The sequence below is a fragment of the Engystomops pustulosus genome, chromosome 2 (assembly GCF_040894005.1).
Source record: "Engystomops pustulosus chromosome 2, aEngPut4.maternal, whole genome shotgun sequence".
Lineage (NCBI taxonomy): Eukaryota > Metazoa > Chordata > Amphibia > Anura > Leptodactylidae > Engystomops > Engystomops pustulosus.
This window is the reverse complement of record NC_092412.1, coordinates 29,876,639-29,901,749: the sequence shown is the minus strand read 5'-3', so window position 1 is coordinate 29,901,749 and position 25,111 is coordinate 29,876,639. Positions and strand designations below refer to the sequence as shown.

Here is a 25,111-nt window from a genome sequence, read left to right as displayed (position 1 = left end):
TGTCACTCCGAAGGTAAAATCAATTTCATTCTCAAACATTCTTCAAGATAATAAACATCATCTATATTTATGTGGTATTTTCCTCGTCGTGAGATTCTAAGATGAAAGAGTTATATTTTCTGGCTGGGTTTTTTTTTTTCTCGAGTTGGGGACGGCGCCAGGTTTAGAATTTTAATCCTCTCTAGTCATTATTCTCCGAGTGTTTCTGAAGTGAAGCGGAGAGAGAAAGTAGATGCTCAGGTACCCATCCTTCTGTCGCCTGGCACTGACACACAGTAACCGTTGTTTGCCATAGTATTAATAGGTTAGTATTAATCGAGTGTCTAAGGATTAGAGCCTCGGGAGAAAGCTTAAGAACTCAAGCATGCGCTGAAAACAGACCCAATGTCTGCCACCACCACGCCCCCGCAATACATTAAAGGGGTTGTCTAAAATTTTTGAAAACCCCCTGGAAATAGCGTCAAATAGGAAAAAAAACATAACTGTTTGTTCCCCTGCAAATAAAAGGCTACCTCATTGTTGGCCTTCCCGATCCTGGTTTAAGTGCATAAAACTTGCTACTTCTACAGTCAATCAGTAGACATCATGTGGCCAGTATTAGGACTCCCATCTAAGCTACAATGAAAGCAATGTCAACTGACACTGGTTACCGTGCAGGGGCGGAACTACTACCGTAGCAGACATAGCAGGTGGTAAAGGGCCTGTGGTGTCCAGGGGCCCAGACATCCAACCTGTCAAATTAAAGAATGCAGAATGTGCAGTATCACATATTGTGCTGCACATCCTCCACAGTACACAGCTGAAACATTTCTCACGTATCTATGTGGCTTTTTTATTGTCTTTTTTTTTTTTTTTTTTACAAAATCTCTTTTACAAGAGAACCCCAACAAGTATTGCAGTGTACAAGTAATAAAGTAATTCCATGTTTAGCTTACTAGGGAGGATACAATTGAAAAAAAAAAGTTGAATAATGGTTTTTAACCGGTTCTCGCGCACCAGCCCTGTATTCACGGGAATACACAGCGCGCATCGGGTCGCGGTGCAAGGAGAGAGCTCACGGGCCTCTACATAGCTGGTAAGTCATTGCTTCATATTGCACCGATCACGGGTGTTATCCTGGCGATCGCCGCCGCAAAGCTGCCGTCATCGGGGAGTGGCGATCCGTCGCCATGACGGAGGCTGTCATCGTTTTAACCCTTTCATTACAATGGGGCACATTTACTTTACGCGGTCCAGTCGAGATCCCGCGGCGCGTTGTCCGACGAGGATTCGGGTCTGCCAGGATTAAATAAAGGTCGTGCGCCCGATATCCAGCAAGTGTCGCTTCTGCGCTGAGGTCAGCCGGAATTCACCTTCTTCTTCCTGGTGCATCTGAGTGCTGATCTTGCAACACAATTCTTTTTTTAAATTCCGCGGTTTATCCGTCGGGTTGTCCGACGGCCACACCACCCGTTTCTGTCGCATACAAGCCGGCGCCGATGCGCCACAATCCGTTCACGTACGCCAAAACCCTGGGCAATTCAGCGCAAAACGGAAATATTCTGGAAAACCCAACGGAAATGCGGCCGCACGACCCTTAGTAAATGTGCCCCAATGTGCTATCAGCACATTGTACTGAATGAGGAGGAAAATCCCCATATACTGCCATACAGTATTATGGCAGTATATGATAGGATCGATCAGACAACCTAGGGTTAAAGTACCCTAGGGAGTCTGAAAAATAGTAAAAAGAAAAAATTTTAAAAGTTTTTTTTTTAAAAATTATAATTAAAAAAACCTAAAAATTCAAATCACCCACCCTTTCCCTAGAATTGGTATAAATATAAATAAACAGTAAAAATCATCAAAACATTAGGTATAGACGCGTCCGAAAATTCCCTTCCTATCAAAATATAATAACGGTTTTTCACTGCATTTAACCCCGTAACGGAAAAAAGGCGCCCAAAGTCGAAAATGGAACTTTTGAAATGGAAATTTTGAAAAATATTAAAAAAAAATATAAAAAGTGATCAAAAGGTCGTACAGTCCTAAGTATGATATAATTGAAAATAATCATAAAAAGTCGCAAAAAAATGACACCTCCCACAGCTCCGTACAAGAAGTATGAGAAAGTTATTGGCGCCAGAAGATGGCAAAATCAAAAAAAAAAATTGTACAGGAGGTTTTAATTTTTGTAAATGTATGAAAACATTATAAAACCTATACAAATTTGCTATCCCTGTGATCGCACCAACCCAAAGAATAAAGTAACCTTAGCATTTGGGGCACACAGTGAAAGCTGTAAAATCCAAGCCCTCAAGAAAATGGTGCAAATGCGTTTTTTCACTATTGTCACTGCATTTGGAATTTTTTTTCCCGCTTCCCAGTACATGGCATGGAATATTCAATACCATCATTATGAAGTGCAATCTGTTACGCAGAAAACAAGCCATCACACAGCTCTTTACGTGTAAAAATAAAAAAGTTATAGATTTTTGAAGGTGGGGAGTGAAAAATGGAAATGAAAAAACAGGAATGGGCCCGGTCCTTAACCAGTTAAAAAAAAAAGGAATACCAAAAGTTCTAGACTCCTCTATTTTATCCAATTACGATAACATATAATAGAATACAGTGTAAAATAGAGAAACTGAAAAACCTCAGCATTACAAAAGACGTCCTCAGATCATAAAATAATTATGGTAAAACACTCAATCTTGTTACTTTTTTTAATAGTAAAAAATGGTATAAAATATGTTCAAAAGGTTTTCTGTATCCCAAAAAAAGTGTAAGTAAAATCTAAAACTCACCAGCTGTGGGAATAATAAAAAAAAAGACCCAGAATAAGAAGGTTTTTTTTTCCAATCTTTAATAACTTTAAATAAAGTAAATAATTTTTTATAAAAGAAAATATATAAAGTTGTCAGGCATGAGAAATGTAATCAAAATTGTTAGTATAAAACCATAGAACTAAAACCCTGAAATCTATGGCATAGTTTTTAAAATTATTTTTTTCAAGTTTAGCCATTAATTATATGACACTATTATTACTACTATAGATGGAGGTATATTCTCCCCAATATAATACAGGCAGTCCCCGGGTTACATACAAGATAGGGTCTGGAGGTTTGTTCTTAAGTTGAATTTGTATGTAAGTCGAAACTGTATATTTTATAATGGAAGTTCTAGACAATTTTTTTTCTTTTGCCCCAGTGACAATTGGAGTTTCAAAATTTTTGGTGTAATTGGACCAAGAATTATCAATAAAGCTTCATTACAGGCATCTTACAGCTGATCATTGCAGTCTGGGACTATAGTAAAGCATCCAGAGAGCTTCACCAGAGGTCACAGTGGGCAGAGGGGTCCGTCTGTAACTATGGGTTGTCTGTAATTCGGGTGTCCTTAAGTAGGGGACCGCCTGTAGTATAATAAGGCCTTATGATATGGGAATCCTATGCAACTTTTTCATTACGTGCGACTCCATCGCAGCTTCCTCACAGGTTTCGCACCATTCAACATTGGGTACAATTTACAGATAGTCCCCGGGTTACGTACACGATAGGTTCCATAGGTTTGTTCTTTAGTTGAATTTGTATGTAACTCTAAACTGTTGTTTTATAATTGTAGTGATTGGCTGCTGCCAATGATCAGTTTGTTTCTCCAGCGGTGTCACTGGCGTTATATGGAGAGTGATGTCGAAGGGGATCTCCCTGAATGTACGCTCAATGGAGGCCCAGGGATGGATGCCATATGTTGCATCCGTCCCCCATTTGCTCTGCTGAGCCAAGTTGAGTTTTCCACAATATTTAACATAGACTATGTAGATGGAGGCAAAGAGGATGCCTCCGCCTGCCAGTGTATGAACATGTCGTGACCTTTCCTGGCTTATGCACTAAAAATATTTTTTTAAAACGCAGTGTGAATGTAATCCAACAAACTTGCTGAGACCTCATGCACATTAATGTGAAATGGGGTCAGGTTCTAGTCTTTTTTTCGGCACCTAGCATACGTTTCTATGTCTCTCTATGGGCTCCATGTCGTTGTGCAAGAGCAGTCTACCCAAGCCGCAAAAGATAGAGCAGGTTCTATTCCTACCTGACTTTGTATTCTAAGTCATTCTATGACGTGCTGGTCACAAACAAGAGCGCCCCTCGCTTGTAGCCCCCAAACAGCACACATTCATGTGCTTTCAGCCCAAGGCGTTAATAGTATACAGTATATATTGGATGATAAATATGTTATGTAAAGAGAGCTAAATGAAAATCCAGATAAAGACACTTTCAGGTGACATTTACTTATTTCTTACAGTCTTCGGATTTGGAAAGTCACCGACTTCTGACTGATCCTGAATCCAATCCTTCAGCCTCCAAGGTGAATACATGAAACCCACCTGTGTGTATCGCTCAGCAGCCAATGTTTTTTAGTAATTGTTAATGGCAGATGTGCTTTATTCTTATCAAATAACATCCTGCGGTGCTGTCACGGCAGAGTACAGGAGGGGCGCTCGCTCTGCGTGATCCCACTCACTCTTCATCCACGGGAGTTTATGACTGACACGTAGACAAGGAACCTGAGGTTTGCCAACTCCCAAATACAGCTGCGGCTCTTTGTTCTCTTCCCGTGTGCGGCGCACTTTGTATTTTGAACTTCCAGCGACTTTTCATGAGATTACTTCTTCCTCCTTTACATATTGTTCTGCATGCTAAATGAAGCCAACCTACGCCTTTTATTAAGGTGCGGACCGTCGGGTATTTCATGCGCCGTTTCTTCTTTACTTTGAGTTTACGAATGACAAGAGAACATCAAAACACACAAGGCCTTCATCCGTCTTGGAGTGGGGAGCTTGACAGCTCCAATATATAACTCATGTCACAAAACTACAAACTGATTACATCGAGAAACGGGATAACGGCGGCTCCGCTCCCCTGCTACATCACTCATCTGACACCGAGTATGAATTAAAGGAGCCACATGAGAGGCGCGAACAGTACGCAATGTACACGGAGCAGTGATCAATCCCTGTAAAGGTAATTGAATCAGGACCATCACATGACCCGATATACACTCACCGGCCACTTTATTAGGTACACTATGCTAGTAACTGGTTGGACCCCCTTTTGTCTTCAGAACTGTCTCAATTCTTCGTGGCATAGATACAACAAGGTGCTGGAAGCATTCCTCAGAGATTTTGGTCCATATTGACATGATGGCATCACACAGTTGCCGCAGATTTGTCGGCTGCACATCCATGATGCGAATCTCCCGTTCCACCACATCCCAAAGATGCTCTATTGGATTGAGATCTGGTGACTGTGGAGGCCATTTGAGTCCAGTGACCTCATTGTCATGTTCAAGAAACCAGTCTGAGATGATTCCAGCTTTATGACATGGCGCATTATCCTGCTGAAAGTAGCCATCAGATGTTACAGGGTACATTGTGGTCATAAAGGGATGGACATGGTCAGCAACAATACTCAGGTAGGCTGTGGCGTTGCAACGATGCTCAATTGGTACCAAGGGGCCCAAAGAGTGCCAAGAAAATATTCCCCACACCATGACACCACCACCACCAGCCTGAACCGTTGATACAAGGCAGGATGGATCCATGCTTTCATGTTGTTAACGCCAAATTCTGACCCTACCATCCGAATGTCGCAGCAGAAATTGAGACTCATCAGACCAGGCAACGTTTTTCCAATCTTCTACTGTCCAATTTCGATGAGCTTGTGCAAATTGTAGCCTCAGTTTCCTGTTCTTAGCTGAAAGGAGTGGCACCCGGTGTGGTCTTCTGCTGCTGTAGCCCATCTGCCTCAAAGTTCGACGTACTGTGCGTTCAGAGATGCTCTTCTGCCTACCTTGGTTGTAACGGGTGGCGATTTGAGTCACTGTTGCCTTTCTATCAGCTCGAACCAGTCTGCCCATTCTCCTCTGACCTCTGGCATCAACAAGGCATTTCCGCCCACAGAACTGCCGCTCACTGGATGTTTTTTCTTTTTCGGACCATTCTCTGTAAACCCTAGAGATGGTTGTGCATGAAAATCCCAGTAGATCAGCAGTTTCTGAAATACTCAGACCAGCCCTTCTGGCACCAACAACCATGCCACATTCAAAGGCCTCAAATCACCTTTCTTCCCCATACTGATGCTCGGTTTGAACTGCAGGAGATTGTCTTGACCATGTCTACATGCCTAAATGCACTGAGTTGCCGCCATGTGATTGGCTGATTAGAAATTATGTGTTAACGAGCAGTTGGACAGGTGTACCTAATAAAGTGGCCGGTGAGTGTATATATAGGTCCTGGGCACAAGCAATGGGGAACTGCAGATCTTTTATAGTGTCAGAATTGCAAAAGTTTGCAAATATTTTCTAATGTCGAAAAATTTCTAGTATGTCCCAATAAGTATGACAAATTTGATCCTAGTTTTGTTTCTCTGGTCTGGGATTATAATTGTCTTGCAGGTTTTCCTCTGAGATTTGCATTAATTCGGTAAATAAAGGGACTGCCCCCTGCTGGTGGCTAGGGAGAAGACACAGCACAACAATAGAACTGCACACATTCCATTCCATTATAAACCTGGGACACTTACTCATAGATCCAGGCACCGTGACTGTGGTAAATTTCTTATATTTGTTATCCACAGCCTTCTTTTCTTATTTCTCAGCGGGAGCCGCAGGTCAGCAGGACCTGGTACTTACCAACGATGGGAGTGTTTGTGTCAGAATATGGCGACTCTTCTATGTACAACATTTAGCACATCCTCTTTAGACAATGGTTGACCGCACAAGGTACGGGCACGTCTTCCATGCATATAGTATATCACATGCATAAAGACAAAATATTCTCGTCCTTTAAATTGGAAAGCTTATCAGGTGCCGGGGGCGTAACTAGAATTGATGGGTTCCATAAAAGAGTCCTCTTCTCTGAAGCTGTATGTTGGGCTCAGATATTATCACATGGTGTCTGCCGTATACAGTGCTGGAGCAGGAAGCCAGGAGCTCCCTATTTCACCAGTGCGTTTGGCAGCCACAGACAGGCCTGACCTGGCACCCCTCTGTGCGGGCACTATAGCAGATGCTACTGTGGTAGTGGCCTACACCACCCTGTTATCAAATGTGGGTAAACCTGGTAAATTCCCTTTTAAGAGATCTTATCCATATACACAGCGCAAAATTACCGGCAACACAGGACAATTTACGTTGCAGATTTCCCTGTTCTCTTCAATGATAAACTTGGAGAATTTGGGTTAAATCCACAAAATACCAACAAGTTAAAATCATGCGTAGTCTATAACTTCCCTTCTGTCTATGAGGACGCAGCAGTGATGTAGAGGTAACGCTGTGATACTTAGTTTGCTTAACAGATATCCTTAAAATCTCGGGCCAGTTATTGACTAATGCAGGTAGTAATATATATCAGGCCCAGAGTCTTGACAGAATCCGCACAAAGTACTAATGACGGCAATCTCCGGCTGTTATGGTACGCGGCACATCCCATTATAGCGAAAGAATTCAGAGAATTGGATATAGTGGTTTCATTTTAAAGGGAACAACAATATCAAGTTATTCCATATTCAAAGGGTAGAGGGATAATATACGGAGTATTGGTCACAGAATTGGGGTGTCCAGGGGGACAGGAGCGGAGTCCAGCGTTTGGCTATCCCCAGCACGTCCACAGAGAATGAATATTGGGTCAGGACACATGTTCAGCCTGTTCTGTTTATTTGCAAGGCCCCCCATTCTTGTAACAGAGGGTCACATAATCCCATTGAAGGAATATTTCACCCTTAAATGGACACTGTCAGCAGATCTTACACCATTTAACTACGAGCCCCCTCTAGGGTATGAAATGTCCTTTCTACAATTCCCTTTTTCATGTGATTCTGCCAATTTACTCATAATAAAGAAAAACTCCTCTAAAGCCATGTGAAAATGAGCAGAGAAGAGTCATATTCTACCTGAGATGAGTTAAGTTTAGAGGGAAGTGTGACATCAGATGCCCATATCTTCATAAAGACAATTTAAAATATTTCATCATCAGGATTTCTTATTTTCCCCTATAGCGTAATGCTTTTATAATTCACATTATTTATATATTCCACAAAATTTTAAAAGTTGATATTTGTGCCTCCCTACCAGCAATCTGAATTGAGTCACAGAGTCATCATCATTATCTGCTCACTGCTCTGCTTCATGTTGCATTCTCCCCCTCTCTCGAGCTGATTTGATTACAGCATGTGGTCAGGCCCATGATTGAATGAGGGGAGGGGGAAGGTGAGAACAAGAAGTAGAGCAGTGAGCAGATAATGATGATGACTCAATGCAGTTTTCTGGCAATGAGCCAGGTATCCTTTATTTTTCTAAACTTCTTTTTTTTACTTTTTCACATAACTATAGCTTTACAGCAATACTTTAATGCATATTACATTGTAAAAACTGTACAAAGGTATCATATGTCTCAATAATAAACATTCCACTTCACATTCCAAATACGTCTTTAACTGCCTGTATCACTCGTTCTGTAGCTCACAGAACTACGACCATGATGAGATCTGAAATATGAGAATTCCGTCTTTAATATGACAAGTAATGGTGAATGATCTCTATTCCTGGAGACCTGCTTGGTTATCCCTTTGATCTTTGAAAAAGACCCGGCGCACTTGGTTCCGAAGATCGGTTTATTATAACAATAAAACCATGACATTAACATTAAAATCAAAGACGCGTTTCGGATCCGGAACGGATCCTTCCTCAGTTGTGTCTTTAATATGACACCAGTATGTTTCTAGATCATACAACACTGGAAATAGAGACATCTGAAGTGACCATCCCCATGCAGCCCCCGACTCATCTCAGGCAAAATACGACTCATCTCTGTTTATTTTCACACGGATTTGGGGGAATTTTTTTTTTATAGGTAAAGATTTCATATAAAAGATGGAATTCTAGAAAGGACATTTCATACCGTACCTGAAGTGGGTACTAGTTTGATGGGATAAAATCTGGTGCCAGGTTGCCTTTAATAACTTGTAAAATATGAAAATTCCATAAACATCTGATAGATGTTGGTCATATTTCTGTTAAACTGATATTTTTTCCAAAATAGGTGTAACATTGATCCTGTTTCCCATCCACCCAAATGTCTGAATGAAGGTCGCTGTCTGTGCACATGTCTTTCTCCATGTATGTGTAATGGAGTTAGCAGTGCATGCATACTGTACACCTCTTCATTTATTCTAGGCCGGGACGCATCAATTTTCCCTGTGATGTCGCAAGAAGAATAAATGAGAGTCAGAAATGGCAAATTATATTCATGAAGGGATTTAGAAGTTGGTAGACTTCCTTTTGTCTGTCTAATTATGAGCCAAAAAAAGCTCTAAAAAGTGTTGGGAAACTTTTTGTGGAAGTGGAAAAAAAGTGTTGCGATTGGAGACCTGCGCCCAAATTGAGCGGAAAAAAAAACTGGGGTGTGTCAGAAAAAGCGAAATTGTTGAACCAACACATCATATATATAGTGCACACCAAGACCGACAAAAAAAAAAGGTGCATAGCCTATAATTAATGACCCATGTGTCTTAAAGGAAATCAATCACATTGATGCAGTGCTTTTGAACCAAGCACACTTATATGCTGGCTTTTGCCATCTGAAACAGGATCTGTTCTAATTTTTGCTTAGTTTTTGAGAATAAGGGTTTTTTTTTTTAATTATGCAAATGGACCTCAGGGGCCCCAGGTTACATCACAGAAAAATGAGAAAAATGTGGGCTGCTGTGTTTTTCATGTCCTTTTGGAAATCGTATATGCAAAACATATCCATTTTTTAACATTGGTGTCTATGGGCAACGTATGCATAAAGTGTAACAGTGTATGCATCGATCCATCACATACGTTTTTCTGCCCAAATATTCTCAAAATATTTTTAGTGTAAAAATGGATAGGACACCCTCCTACGGAGGACGCCGAAGTTGCCATGCAGCCCTACCGCAGCACATTGCACCAGTGCTCTATGGAGACGTCTTTTTTTGCCTTTAATTCAATATCTTGCAGTCCATTAGGCACTTGCTACAAATATCTGTACATAAAAGAAAGTTCTCCTTTTCAAGTTCCAAACACAATATATATATATTTAATAATATAATAAATAATATGGGGTATACATACATATGGAACTGCTTGGTTCATTGCTGCTGGTACTTCCATTGTCATCACCAAAGCTCTGGAAGAAGTAGTAGAAGGAGAGGTTAAAGCAACATAAAGCATACGGTAAGTGTAAAACATTCACAGGAAAGTCACTGTATTCTATGTATATATTCAGATATCGGCTTCTCACCTTACGACACGTGGCTGGATACGTGGTGTGAGATCAATGGCTTTTAAAAATAAACCCGATTTATGACACTACATCTTATATATGTCTATATGTGTCCGTTCCCCATTTGTAGTAAAGTAAATACTTGTCTGTCACAGGTTTTTATCACATCACCATGTGTGATTGTTTTGATTTGTATTGGCCTTAAAAAAATTTGCAGAAAAGTTACGCATGGACGCATCCCTTCAAATCCAGTACCAGATGTGTTTATACCATAAATGTCCTAGACAGGATACATCCACTTCTTCCGCCTTTACATCCATGGATATATCCAAGACCGCTCAATGGGGCATACTTATTAGGACTGGCGTGGCCCAGTGGGGCATGAAAGGCCGTGGAGGGGGCTGCGGAGGGCCGGGAGTGCATTGGCGCGGGGCATTACTGTCCCTGCGCAGACACACTCGCTGCTGCCACCAACTTTTCACAAGTCGCCAGCTGCCTGGTGTAGAATATACGCTGCGCAACCACTTGCCCCGATACTTGCGGAAGCCTCTTGATGTACGCCGTGAATATGCAGCAGCGGGGCAATCATACGCTGGCGCATGAGATAAATGTCCCTTAATAGGTCAATAAAGATTGTCAGGGTGCATTCACATGTTTCGTCTACATTACGTTTACAATGCAAACGCATCTGCGTTTCCATAGAAAGGCATGTGATCAGTAACCAGCACCCGGAACAACGAACCTGTTGCAATGCACCCCAGCCTGTTTCGAAAACCCCAAACCCTCAGCATCACCTGCACGGAGTGTAAGGCAGGAGGTCCTGGGTACAGACGGATAAGGAGGGAGGCACTACTAAGTCACTGCCTCGGCAAAGTGTAACATGTATATCTGCTTTGGGGGGTCACCTGAAGCAGGAGGCGGGAGAACATAGTCATTTTTACATTATTGCCACTGAAGTGGTTTAGTATGGAGCGATGAGAGAAGGGAAAGGAACATAGAAAGGAAAAGGACCAGGAGAGGCGTAGATTCCGGCTCATTTCTTGCACCTTTGGGAACTGGTTGAGCACCTTTATTATCCTGGGTAGTGTGATTAGGGAGAAACACCGTTCAGGTTTATTTTGTCACTTTGAGACTATTTGGGAGGGGTACAAGACTTATGGGGGGGTTGACCTGGCATAGGTATGACAAACAATTTTGTTAACGGATGGCAGTGCAGCAGCTATTGAATTGGGATCACAGAGTTTTCGGGTTATGGATGCGCTTGAAGGGTGCCGCGCAGGGTGGCCAGAGGGTCTTATTTCAAGGAGGTGCCAGTAGCAGGGTCGTCCTTTCAGTCCTGGCCGATGGGACCGAAGGCAGGGGGCTCGCCGGTGGATTTCAACGCCATGATGTCGTGGCTCGGGGTTTTGCTTGGGGGTTTCCAGGATGGGTTTTGGATACCTTTAAGGAAAGCGGTTGTCAGGGTTTTTACTGCCTGTTGCCAGTGATCAAGCTGGTGGATTTGCGGTTGGGGGTGCAGGAAGCGTTGGTGAAATTGAAGGTTACGTTGAGGACTCTGCAATCTTTGTTGGGGAAGTTAAATTTTGCTTATCGAATCATGCCGATGGGGCATGTATTTTGTAGGTGTTTGGGCCAAGCTTCTGCGGTTGTGAGCGTCTGGAACATTTTATCAGGCTCCGGAGGGTGCGTAAGGCTGACTTGAGGGTGTGGGCTAGTATTTTGTTGATTTAGAATGGTAACACGTTGTTAATGGTGGCTCCTGTTTCTAAAGCGGAGCTTCATTTGTTTACAGATGCTGCAGGATCAGTGGGTTTGGGGGCATTTTTTCAATTGGAGTGGCCTGACAGGTTGCAGATGCTGGGCTGACGGCAAATTTCTGTTTGTTGGAATTGTTTCCGGATCGTGGTGGCTGTGGAGGGCAGCAGTGGAGGTGATTATCATCCCCCCCCCCACTGTGATTGTGTTGCTGCAACACCTGCTGATGTTGCGTTGTTTGAGTCGGAACGCGTTATTAAAGGGGTTATCCGGGGTTGAAAATTTTTTTATGGCCGGGCTGGGGAGGGCTATTTAAACATAATAAACATGTACATACCTCCTCCGGTGTTGCCGATGTCCCGCGCTGCGGCCCGTCTTCTCCGTGCGCCGGTGTAATGAAACCGCGGACGGCCGGATGCTCCCATGCGCACCATCTCCCAGCGCTTACAACGCTGAGAGATAGGGACGGATGGGAGGAGCCGTCCACAACGCGGACCAGAAGCTCCCTGTGCGCGGCTTCTGTGCCCCTGTTTGTTTACAGAGGCACGGATCAAAGTGACCGCGGCGCGGGACATCGGCTGCGCCGGAGGAGGTAAGTCCATGTTTCTTATGTTTAACTATCCCTCCCCAGCCCGGCCATAAAAAGATTTTTAAACCCGGATAACCCCTTTAAAGGAGGTGCATGTTCCTGGGGTTTAGAATAATGTGGTGAATGCTTTGTCTCGCTACCAGTTGGACAGATTTCGGGAACTGGTTCCTGGGGCGGCGAGGGAGACGTTGTGGTGCCCGGAGATGTTGTGGGACATGGTGCTGGGAGGTTGATGACCTGGATTCAGAAGTTGTTGGCACCTTCCACATGGTCAGCTTACCAGAAGGTATGAGGTGAGTGGATTGTGTTCCAGGATGAGTGATGTGCATCAGGAGCCTCGGGGTGCAGAAATGGTGCGGTGTTCAGTTATATGACTTCTTTGAGAAGGGAGTGTCTGGAGCAATGGTTCATAGGCATTTGGCAACTATCAAACTTGAGGAGGGAAAGTGTGTAAAAGTCTCTTGGAAGAGTCTGTGGACCCGCTGGACCACCGCGGGAGGTGGTATGAGACCCGCGGCAGCAGCCAAGGTAGTACAGCAGGAAACACAGAGGAACACTGGTCATGTTGGCACAGATAGTATATTCCGCTGGACAGGAACCCTGGAAGGCACAGCAGGTCACAGCAATGGTAGTTACATAGAGGATCGCTGGTAACGCTGGAACACAGAGGAACACAGGGAACTCAGGATGGCTTTCTCTTAGCAGGAATGATGCTGAAGATCCGGCACAGAGTGAAGGGAGGTGCCGGATTATAAAGGCGAGCCTGATTAGCAAGAGCCAATCAGGAGGATGCTGGCCCTTTAAGGCTTAAGAAGTCCGTGTGCGCGCCCCTTAGTGGCCTGCGGCGTACACGCTGGGAGCCGGAGAACAGACAGGAACCAGGAGAAGTAAGTGAGGGCAGGGGGACGGGGACCGGCAGGCAGCGGAGCTCGGGTGTACCCGCGATCCGCAACATGGATCGCGGGAGTACCCGTGACAGCAACTCTCTCTTTTCTTTATAAGTGGACTGGTGGTGTGAACACTACTCAAGCTTTTGTATTGCGTCAGTCTTTGAAAGGGTTGGAAAGAGGAAGGGGCGGACGGATGGGAGAAGGTGGGTTTAGTTTGACTTGTTGCGGGAGTTGATGGCTACGTTGGGTGAGGTTTGTTTGTCTGAGTGGAGAGGAGGCTTTTTCAATTGGCCTTTTGGTGGACGTTCTTTTGGAGAGTTTCACATTCTTCACGTTTTTTGGAAGTTGGTGAGCGGGTCCCGGGTTATGCTAGGGGGCATTCAGATGAGACGCGTGGTGTTGGCTGAGAAAGAGTTGCGGATTGGGATTTTTGGCTCAAAGGCGGGTAGGTCTGGTGCGATTGAGGGGATTCAGGGATCAGAGTGTTGCCCAGTTTCTTTGTTGGTTTATGAGGATGTTTGGCTAAATTGGGGTTGAATATTAAGGAGCATTGTTCGCATTCATTTCACATTGGGGCTGCTATGGAGGCGTCTCACTGGGGCTGTCCGAGGAAGAGACAATGTGGATTGGCCGGCCGGAATCACAGCGTTACCGCTCCTATGTAAGGCCACATTTGTAGGAATGTTGATCTTTGGGGGGCTCTGCACATAATGGGGGTGGTGGTTGTTATGTTTTTCATTTTTTGGTAGAAGGAAGTGTGTAAGTTGGATTTTCGGACATTCCTGGAGGGCACAAATTCGTCTGGGTGGTATGTGTTTGGGCCTCGATTCTAAAGCAAGTGTTTCAATTATGGTTTGGCTGAGGCGGCTGGTTTTGTGGGGCATAAGTGGTGGTGCATTACAACTCAAGGTGGGTCAAGTTGCCATGCGCTGGTGGGTTCTTGGTAATCGGTAAAAGGAGGTCAATTTGGTGTTCTTCATAAAGTCTGGGGTTAGTATGGTAAAAGTTTTGAAAGGGATGAAGCCTGAGGAGCTGGATGTTTTTTTCCCTCTGGTGGGTTTGTTTCCACCGCATCTGCTCCCGCCACTCGCTAGGAGGATCACGGCTTGTGGATATGGCAGGTGTGGGTCGAGAGCTAACCGTGTGTTTGTGAGCATGTGGTTATTCTCTGAAGTACTGGATTGGTTTATTATTAATGAAGGGGTGATATTCAGATCTCTGAACTCTGCCAGCATCAATATTTTGAAATGTTATGATGTTATTTCTTTGTATGTTAATAAAATGTTATATTTTTCAGATTATTACTAGAGATGAGAGAGCATACTCGTCTGAGCTTGATGCTCATTCGAGCATTAGCGTACTCGAAACGGCTCGTTGCTCAGACGAGTATTTTGCCTGCTCGAGAACGAGCTTTCACTTAAGGATCATTTATTGTCAATACACCATCACAGTAATACACACATTTGCGATTGATGGCAGTCAATGCAAATATACTTCTGATCAGTTAGCAGATGTATTGAAAAATATGTGCAATGTGTTCTTCAGTGAACACAAGAACACATTGCAGTTGTTTCCGTACATCTGCTAACTTATCAGAAGACATGAGTGCAGAAAGGTGTTCTCCACAATAGTATGTGAAGAACAATATGTGTGGAGAACACATTGCAGATGTTTAACAAGGGTCATTCTCCTTTTTGAAGTTCCACGAATATTCCATTGAATAAAAAAAACAAAGAAACAGGACTGACTTCCTTATTTCTCAATAAAATGACACATTTTATTGGTCCCCTTAAAAAATGCTCGAGTCTCCCATTGACTTCAATGGGGCTCGTTATTCGAGACGAGCACTCGAGCATCGGGAAAAGTTTGACTCAAGTAACGAGTACCCGAGCATTTTAGTGCTCGCTCATCTCTAATTATTACTTAACATCTAATAAAGCTGCGACCAATCACCTTCCAACGAAAGAATGTTTTTGTGTATTTATTTAGCTAGGGGATTGGTCAGGTAGGTCTTTTTATCTCCCGGTCATTTTCCCTGCCTGATCATGGCGTATTTGAAGTCATTGCTGGCTAAGTGGAGAATCACATAAAATGCAGCAAACTTTATGCAGTATACATCTTATCTTACAATAGTGGTGGCTGCAGGAAGACACAATAATACAGTAAGGTACTTTTACACTGATATTTGGTTGCCCGGCCATAGCCCGAGCAAGCACTCAGCAGCACGCTGGAGAGGAGGAGGTACTTCTCACCCCTACCCTCTCCACAGGGAGAAATGCGGAACACCCCTACTTATGGGGGAAGATAAGGCCTGCCTGCCCTTCCCGATAGAGCATCAAAAAGGATGGACATATTGCCCATGTTAAAGACATGGGAACGTATGCAACCCGTACCACAACGGGGTGATGATTGGTAGTAGTCACAAGAATTTTGGTACTACCAAGACAAAATTAATATTAAGTATTGGACATTAACCTACTGGAGAATTACTGGAGTTTACAGTGATGACCTTTCCTTAGGATATCAAATCAGTGGGGGTCCGACTCAAAGCGCTACACCAATCAGCTGCGGGAAGGTAGCCATGATGTGTATGTTATGTCCATCAGGCATACAGCTCTGGCCTTTGAAAATCAAAGGTTAGGCCCCCCACATATCTGATCAATATGGAACAACATGGATATATACAGTATATATACATTTATAAAGAGAGAGGAAATGTGATATAGTAATTATAATATTCACACTACCTGGCGAGGTGAACCACTCGACAACTTTCTTTTTGGAGGTCGCCCGCTCATTTTCGCTGTAAGAGAACACAGTATTAATATAATTATATTAAAATTCATCATCTATGTGTTAAATACACATACAAATCTGCTTTTGACCTATCACAAATGAATATGATGAGATTGTTGTGCAATCTGTACCCTCTCTCTCACAAACCTAATATGACCTGTGGGATGGTTGGCTTCCGGTTAGGAAGCTATAGGCTCCCATGTCCTGCTGCAATATTTAAGATGAATCCTAAATGGCTTTGTTATTCTCTGAAACAAATGTTATTTTAGTAAACTATAACCAGGAGAACTTACTGCAAGACTTTCGGCATTACATTTTATATCCATGAGAAGTGAGTCGCCTCTGCCGGCTCCATCCCTCATTCTGTGAGCTGGTTGCTGGAGACTAGTTGCTATGATGTCTCCCATACACTGCACAAGACAGAGCTGTCTAGAGTTGGGAATGTGATCCTTCTGGTATAAATATACTGGTTCGGCTTCAATCCCACATCATGTCATTAGGCTTCCTGAAAGTCATGCTTGATGGTAAGGGGACTGCCTTTCAAGGTAGCAAGAGGCGTGGCTTTTCTCTTCCCATCTAGGAAAACAACTCTCTGTATGGAGAATTCTTACACCCTGACCTTAAAGCACTTAGAAACCTACTAATAGCTCTGCCTGCGTTATTTCCTATTAGCTGTAGGTCACGCCTTCTTTTTTGAACTATTGGCCTCAGATAGTCTAAAAACATTTACCATATATACTCAAGTATAAGCCGAATTTTTCAGCACAAAAAATGTGCTGAAACCCCCTAACTCGGCTTATACTCGAGTCTATTTTTAAAAAAACGTGTGCGCACCTCTCTCCGGGAGGTCCTCTTCTGAACATCAATTCTCCGGCTCCCTATCTCCGTGCGGTGCCGTCGCTCGAGCTTTGATGTCAGCGGCTCGCTCACGTTCTAGTGTGTGCGCTGCCTTCGGCACACAGTGTGATGTCAGAGAACCCCTGATGTCAAAGCTCGAGCGACGGCACCGCACGGAGATAGGGAGCCAGAGCATTGATGGTCAGAAGAGGACCTCCCGGGGGGTGCATCGGAAGGTGGGTACACTTTTTTATCTTGTAGTCTGGGCAGGGGCTGTATACTGGGTGAGGAGCTGTATACTGGGGGCTGCAGGCTGTATACTGGGGACAGGGGGCTGCATGCTGTATACTGGGGCACAGGGGGCTGCAGGCTGTATACTAGGGGACAGGGGGCTGCAGGCTGTATACTGGGGACAGGGGGCTGCAGACTGTATACTAGGGGACAGGGGGCTGCAGACTGTATACTAGGGGACAGGGGGCTGCAGGCTGTATACTGGGGACAGGGGGCTGCAGGCTGTATACTGGGGACAGGGGGCTGCATGCTGTATACTGGGGACAGGGGGCTGCAGGCTGTATACTGGGGACAGGGGGCTGCAGGCTGTATACTGGGGACAGGGGGCTGCATGCTGTATACTGGGGACAGGGGGCTGCAGGCTGTATACTGGGGACAGGGGGCTGCAGGCTGTATACTGGGGACAGGGGGCTGCAGGCTGTATACTAGGGGACAAGGGGCTGCAGGCTGTATACTGGGGACAGGGGGCTGCAGGCTGTATACTGGGGACAGGGGGCTGCAGGCTGTATACTGGGGACAGGGGGCTGCAAGCTGTATACTGGGAACAAGGGGCTGCAGGCTGTATACTAGGGGACAGGGGGCTGCAGGCTGTATACTGGGGCACAGGGGGGCTGCAGGCTGTATACTAGGGACAGGGGGCTGCAGGCTGTATACTAGGGGACAGGGGGCTGCAGGCTGTATACTGGGGGCAGGGGGCTGCAGGATGTATACTAGGGGACAAGGGGCTGCATGCTGTATACTAGGGACAGGGGGTGCAGGCTGTATACTGGGGTAGGGACTGCAGGCTGTATACTGGGGGGCAGGGGCTGTATACTGGGGGGCAGGGACTGCAGGCTGTATACTGGGGGCAGGGGCTGCATGCTGTATACTGGGGGGCAGGGGCTGTATACTGGGGGGCAGGGACTGCAGGCTGTATACTGGGGGCAGGGGCTGCTGGCTGTATACTTGGTTCAGGGGCTGCAGGCTGTATACTGCGGACAGGGGCTGCAAGCTGTATACTTGGGGGGCAGGGACTGTATACTGGGGGGCAGGAGCTGCAGGCTGTATACTGAGGGCAGGGGCTGTATACTGGGGAGCAGAGGCTGCAGGCTGTATACTGGGTTCAGGGGCTGCAGCCTGTATACTGGGGACTCCGTTCCAACATGTCCCCTCCCTTCATGTCTCTATGTTGGTATACAGCGGCTCAGTGGTGATGTTGTATCCACAGGGCTCCAGCTACAGCCGCTGTAGGAGGCGCATGCCTATATACCAACAGAGCTGTGCTAGGAGGACCCAAAATAGATTGTTCACATGTAAATTCACGTTTAGAATCTGCTGCAATTCTGCTACATATGAAGTGATCTAAAAGTCAAATGCACTGTAAAATATCTGCCTCCTACAGATATAATGTAACCTATAGATGTAACCTATGTTATGTACAGAGCCCCCAATGTATCACCCTGCTGGTGGGTTAGGGAGAGGATAGCACTGTCAGTCAGCCCCTTTCCATCACTCACTGGTAACGCTTCTTCCAAATCCTTCATCCAGACTAAAATTAAGAGCAGATTCATTAGTGATGCAGCGTCATGGCTGTTGGATGTAAATGTCTCCCAATGTTACTCTAGTATAATCCGTATAATGACAGCCGGGGCTGATTACAGGCAGAGCAGAGATCGCAGGCGCTAAGGACCTGAACGCTGATTAATAAGACGTCGCTCACTTTACCGGAACGTACTGCCTGGCCGATCCTTGGAGTAAATCACTCAAGTGCTCCCATAAATCTTCAGTGCACCGTCCTCATCAAGACGCGTATACATTAGTATGATGAGTGTGTTTTACCATATACACGTCTAATTGATTGCCAGCGCGGACCGTGAGGGCAACACATATCTGAAGTCAACATCTACACTGCACAATTTTAACCCCTTGCTGCAAATGGTCTTAAAGGGATAGCAAGTTAGGCCATATCCACAGCTATCTCACAGTGATGGGACAGCGATCTGTTGTACCCCCCGTTGCAATCGAGATGACCGTAGCAGCCAGTCGCACATGCACCGGCTGCTCCGTCACCTCTATGGCACTGATGGAGATGGCCACACTCATCTACGGTACTGCGGTAACACCTTGCGTTTTGTTTGCATTTAACGCGTGCGTTTTTAAACAGTTGAAGAAGAGATTTCCCGAATTACATTGTTGTCAACATTGTAATTAGGTAGACCCCCCTCTTCAGCTGTTTGAAAAACATGTGTGACTGCAGCCTCAGTCAGCCAGCCCCCAGACCCCATTATGGCTGACTGCACTCCTCCCCCGCCCCAGACCCGACTATGGCTGACGACAACCCTCCCCAAGACCAGACTATGGCTGACAGCACCCCTTCCTCACCCCAGAGCCCATTATGGCTAACTGCACTTCTCCCCCACCCCAGACCAGGCTATGGCTGACAGGATCCCTTGCCCACCCCAGACCCATTATGGCTGACTGCACTCCTCCCCCACCCCAGACCTGACTATGGCTGACGACACCCCTCCCCAAGGCCAGACTATGGCTGATAGCACCCCTTCCCCAACCCCGACCCCATTATGGCTGACTGCATTTCTCCCCCACCCCAGACCAGACTATGACTGACAGCATCCCTTGCCCACCCGAGACCCATTATGGCTGATGACACCCCTCCCCAAGACCAGACTATGGCTGACGACACCCCTCCCCAAGGCCAGACTATGGCTGACGGCACCCCTTCCCCAACCCAGAGCCCATTATGGCTGCCTGACCCCCTCACCAAGGCCAGACTATTTAAAAAATATATTTTTTCATGTGAGGGGGATGGGGAGAGCAATTTTTATTCTTTATTTTTTGGATTTGGTTTTTATTACTTTTATTTAATTTAATATTTTAATGTATTTATTTATTTTACTATTTACTATTTATTTACTAGTGCAACAGCTAGCAGGGAGCACTGCACTAGGTCCGTGAAATCCGGCCAGTGCAAGGTTTGTTTTTCACCGCCCAGTCGTGTGCTGTGTCCATTCCCATAAAAATGGCGGATACAGCGGTCGCTCCCCGTACCCTTGATCTTGATCACCTTCTGGGTGATTCCTCTCTCCATTAATCACTTGACTCGTTTTAATTCGTCTTTCGTGCCTCCATTACTGTTGCTGTCACGCGGCTGTTTTGTTTAGTGTTACTATAATGATTTTATTGTTGTGTGTGTGTGTGGGGGGGTGTTCTTTATACACCCTGCGCCCGTCTTATCAAGCTGTGACAGTTTTAGAGGCCGGCGGCGGCGCGCTGATTTAGCGATGCGGCTCCTCCGTTTCATGATGTACTTACCACAAGGATAAATTGCAATGACAATTTCACTCAGGATAATAAATCAAAGTTACATTTATTTTCATCCTACTGAACGGTTTTATCAGAACAAACGCAGATGTGTTTCTGGGAGATACTCGCACTCACGGAGCTGGAACCGTACACCATTACATGGGGAGGGGGGCAGAGTATATTCTACAAGGGATTTTAGTTTTTCGAAAAGATACAAATTCGATTCTATATCTAACTATTTATCCATCCATCTCATATCTATCTATCAATAAATGATCTATTTCATAACTAAGCTTGTACCCCAGCTGTCCCCCAGTGTACCGAGCCTGGACACTAGCTATATGGCACAGGTTATAGCACAATTTTACTCCAGGCAGAACCTGGTATATAATTGCCAAGATGTACCAAGAGACTGGCGCCCCCAGATATATTTGACATGGCGGGAGGGGTCACCACCTGAAAAAATTCCCTATCTATCTACAAAATCAACATACCATATATAGTCGAGTATAAGCCGACCCGAGTATAAGCCGAGGTACCTAATTTTAACACAAAAAACTAGGAAAACCTATTGACTGGAGTACAGGCAGTCCCCGGGTTACGTACAAGATAGGGTCTGGAGGTTTGTTCTTAAGTTGAATTTGTATGTAAGTCGAAACTGTATATTTTATAATTGAAGTTCTAGACAATTTTTTTTTTTTGTCCCAGTGACAATTGGAGTTTCAAAATTTTTGCTGTAATGGGACCAAGGATTATCAATAAAGCTTCATTACAGACACCTTACAGCTGATCATTGCAGTCTGGGACTATAATAACATCCAGAGAGCTTCACCAGAGGTCACAGTAGGCACAGCGGTCCGTCTGTAACTATGGGTTGTCTGTAAGTCGGGTGTCCTTAAGTAGGGGACTGCCTGTATAAGCCTAGGGTGGGAAAGGCATTGGTCACAGCCTCCAACCAGTATAAAACTGACCAGCCCATATCCCACTGTATATAGCCTGCTAGTCCCTGCCCCCCCAAGTATATAGTCTACCAGCTCCTGCAGTATATAGACAGCCAGCCCCCCCCCCCCAGTATGAAGCCTGCCAGGCCCTCTAGTATATAGCCTGCCAGCCCCCTCTAGAATATAGCCTGCCAGCCCCCTCTAGTATATAGAATGCCAGCCCTTCTTTGGTATATAGCCTGCCAGCCCCCTGTAGTATATAGCCTGCCAGCCCCTTCTAGTATATAGCCTGCCAGCCTTTCTTTAGTATATAGCCTACCAGCCCCCTCCTGTATATAGTCTGCCAGCCCCTGTAGTATATAGCCAGGCAGCCCCCCCAGTATAAAGCCTGCAAGCCCACTCTAGTATATAGCCAGCCAGCCCCTCTAGTATATAGCCTGCCAGTCCCCTCTAGTATATAGCCTACAGCCCCCTCTAATATATAGCCTGCCAGCCCTTCTTTAGTGTGTAGCCTACTAGACCCTCTAGTATATAGCCTGCCAGTCCCCTGTAGTATATAGCCTGCCAGCCCCCCCAGTATGTAGCCTGCCAGCCCCTGGAGTATATAGCCTGCCAGCCCCCCCAGTATGTAGCCTGCCAGCCCCTGAAGTATATAGCCTGCCAGGCCCCCTGTAGTATATAGCCTGCCAGCCCCTGCAGTATATAGCCTGCCAGCCCCCTGCAGTATATAGCCTGCCAGCCCCCTGCAGTATATAGTAGCCAGCCCCTGCAGTATATAGTAGCCAGCCCCCCAGTATGTAGCCTGCCAGCCCCCCAGTGTTTAGCCTGACAGTCCCTGCCCCCCCCCAGTATATAGCCTGCCCGCCCCTGCAATATATAACCTACCATCCCCTGCAGTATATAGCCAGCCCCCCCCCCCCTAGTATATAGCCGGCCAGCCCCTTCCCCGAGTATGCCACAGGTCCTCCTCTTGCTTCCGATGCTCCGATGCCTCTTCGGGTCCTTCCGCTCCTCTTTGGCTCGTTTGGCTCCTCAGCACACACAATGACGTCAGACGCTTGCCAGCGTCATTGTTTCTCAGCAGCCGGACCCGAAGGGCTACTGGAGCATCGTAAGCAAGAAGAGGACCGTTTGGGGGGGGGGGGGGGGGTCGGGGAGGGCGTTGGAAAGGTGAGTACAGTGTTCAGGTTTTTTTTAATTGACTCGAGTATAAGCCGAGTTAGGTTTTTTCAGCACAATTCTTGCGTTGAAAAACTCGGCTTATACTCGAGTATATACGGTATCTATTTTCGAAAAGTAAAATCCAGAGCAGCACAGCTTAAACCCAAATAAGGGAAGGTGCTAAGCCTGGTTCCTGGTCCAAACCATTAAGTCCACAGGAGAGGCAGCACTCCAAAAATAATTTGAAAAAGTTGGTTAAGGGGTAGTCCATTTTAAGATAATAATTGATATTGGTTGTTTGTAATGAAAAGTTATGTAATTTTCCAATATACTTTCTGTATCAATTCCTCACAGTTTTCCAAATCTCTGCTTGCTGTCAATCTATAGGAAGCTTCTATATTTACTTCCACTGGATAGAAATCTGTCAACACGAATAATCCAGGATCCAGTCGTATTAAGGGAAATTCTTCCTTTATTGTGTCATAATATTAAAATCAATAGTGTAAATCATGGCCAACACGTTTCAAACTGAGAAACCGTTCTTAATATCTATCTATCATGGCTTAAGAAGTCTGTACATGGTGATGTGACGGACACACATGTGCAACAGGCGTTATTGTCACAGAGAGTAATGATACTAATGACTTGTGCACCTACATGTCCATCACATCACCATGGACAGACTTCTATCCACTGGAAGTAAACATGCAGAATGACAGCAAGCAGGGATCTAGAAAACCGTGAGGAATTGATACAGAAAGTATTTTGGAAAACTGTATAACATTCAGGATCAGTGGTTTAGGAGACCGACACACAATGAAAACAGGTTGAATGATAGATAAAAGTTAGATAGTTAGACAGATAAATAGATATAGATAGATAAATAGATGAATAGATAGATGATCGATAGATATGAGATAGATAGGTGATCAGGGCCGGATTAAGGGTGGTGGGGGCCACTGGGCGCAACAATGTTTTTGGAGGTATATAGCCTGCCAGTCCCCTGTAGTATGTAGCCTGCCAGCCCCCTGTAGTATGTAGCCTAAAAGTGGCCTACAGAAAATGGCAATCTCGGCGTTCTCCCCCAGCGAAGGCAGCTGTATCTCACTGACACAGCTGACATCCTAGACCTCTATGTGCGTTGCGGGCGGCCACGGGCCACTGCGCATTGCACACAGAGACAGTCAGCGACTGAGCTGAGCTGAGTCGCTGACTGCCGGAAACTGGTGGGGGCCCCTTAAAAAGTGAAAGTGGTGGGGGCCCCAGGAGCCCCTCCTTTAATCCGGCCCTGTAGATGATAGATAGATATGAGATAAAGAAATGGATGAATAGATAGATAGAAAAATAAAGTTTTTTAGCAACACATGAAAACAGTTCCTAGAATTGGTGGGTACAAGCTTACAAGGGCCAGACTGAGGTCCTTCCAAAATTGTAAAGAGAAAAAAAACAGTTTTGGCTCAAACTTGAAACAGTCTCTCCATGATCCAAAACATCACAGTACATGGAATAAAACCACTTTTTTCACCAGATTTATTGGATTGCTGTGATTTTTTTTATGTCTTTAGTAGATAGATAAATAGATGAGATAGATAGATAGATATTAGATAGATAGATATTAGATAGATAGATAGATAGATAGATAGATAGATAGATATGAGATAGATAGATAGATAGATAGATAGATAGATAGATAGATAGATAGATAGATAGATAGATATGAGATAGAAATGAGATAGATAGATAGATATATAGATAGATAGATAGATAGATAGATAGATAGATAGATAGATAGATATGAGATAGATAGATAGATAGATAGATAGATATTAGATAGATAGATAAATAGATAGATATGAGATAGATAGATAGATAGATAGATATGAGATAGAAATGAGATAGATAGATATATAGATAGATAGATAGATATGAGATAGATATATAGATAGATAGATAGATAGATAGATAGATAGATAGATAGATAGATATGAGATAGATAGATATGAGATAGAAATGAGATAGATAGATAGATAGATAGATAGATAGATAGATATATTAGATAGATGATAGATAGATAGATATATGAGATAGATAGATAGATAGATAGATAGATAGATAGATAGATAGATATGAGATAGATAGATAGATAGATAGATAGATATTAGATAGATAGATAAATAGATAGATATGAGATAGATAGATAGATAGATAGATAGATATGAGATAGAAATGAGATAGATAGATATATAGATAGATAGATAGATATGAG

At 44.6% G+C, this 25,111-nt stretch overlaps 1 protein-coding gene across 3 annotated transcripts in view; it reads right to left on the bottom strand.

The window, feature by feature from the left end:
• PIWIL4 (piwi like RNA-mediated gene silencing 4) overlaps window positions 1–25,111 on the bottom strand; it is a 149,503-nt gene that overhangs the window by 62,743 nt on the left and 61,649 nt on the right. For all 3 annotated transcript variants that reach the window (XM_072134143.1, XM_072134145.1, XM_072134144.1), the window contains exons 2-3: window positions 16,267–16,322; window positions 10,135–10,189 (exon numbers count right to left, since the gene is read on the bottom strand). In XM_072134143.1, the coding sequence (XP_071990244.1) occupies window positions 10,135–10,189; window positions 16,267–16,322 (111 nt within the window). The remainder of the gene's footprint in view (window positions 1–10,134; window positions 10,190–16,266; window positions 16,323–25,111) is intronic.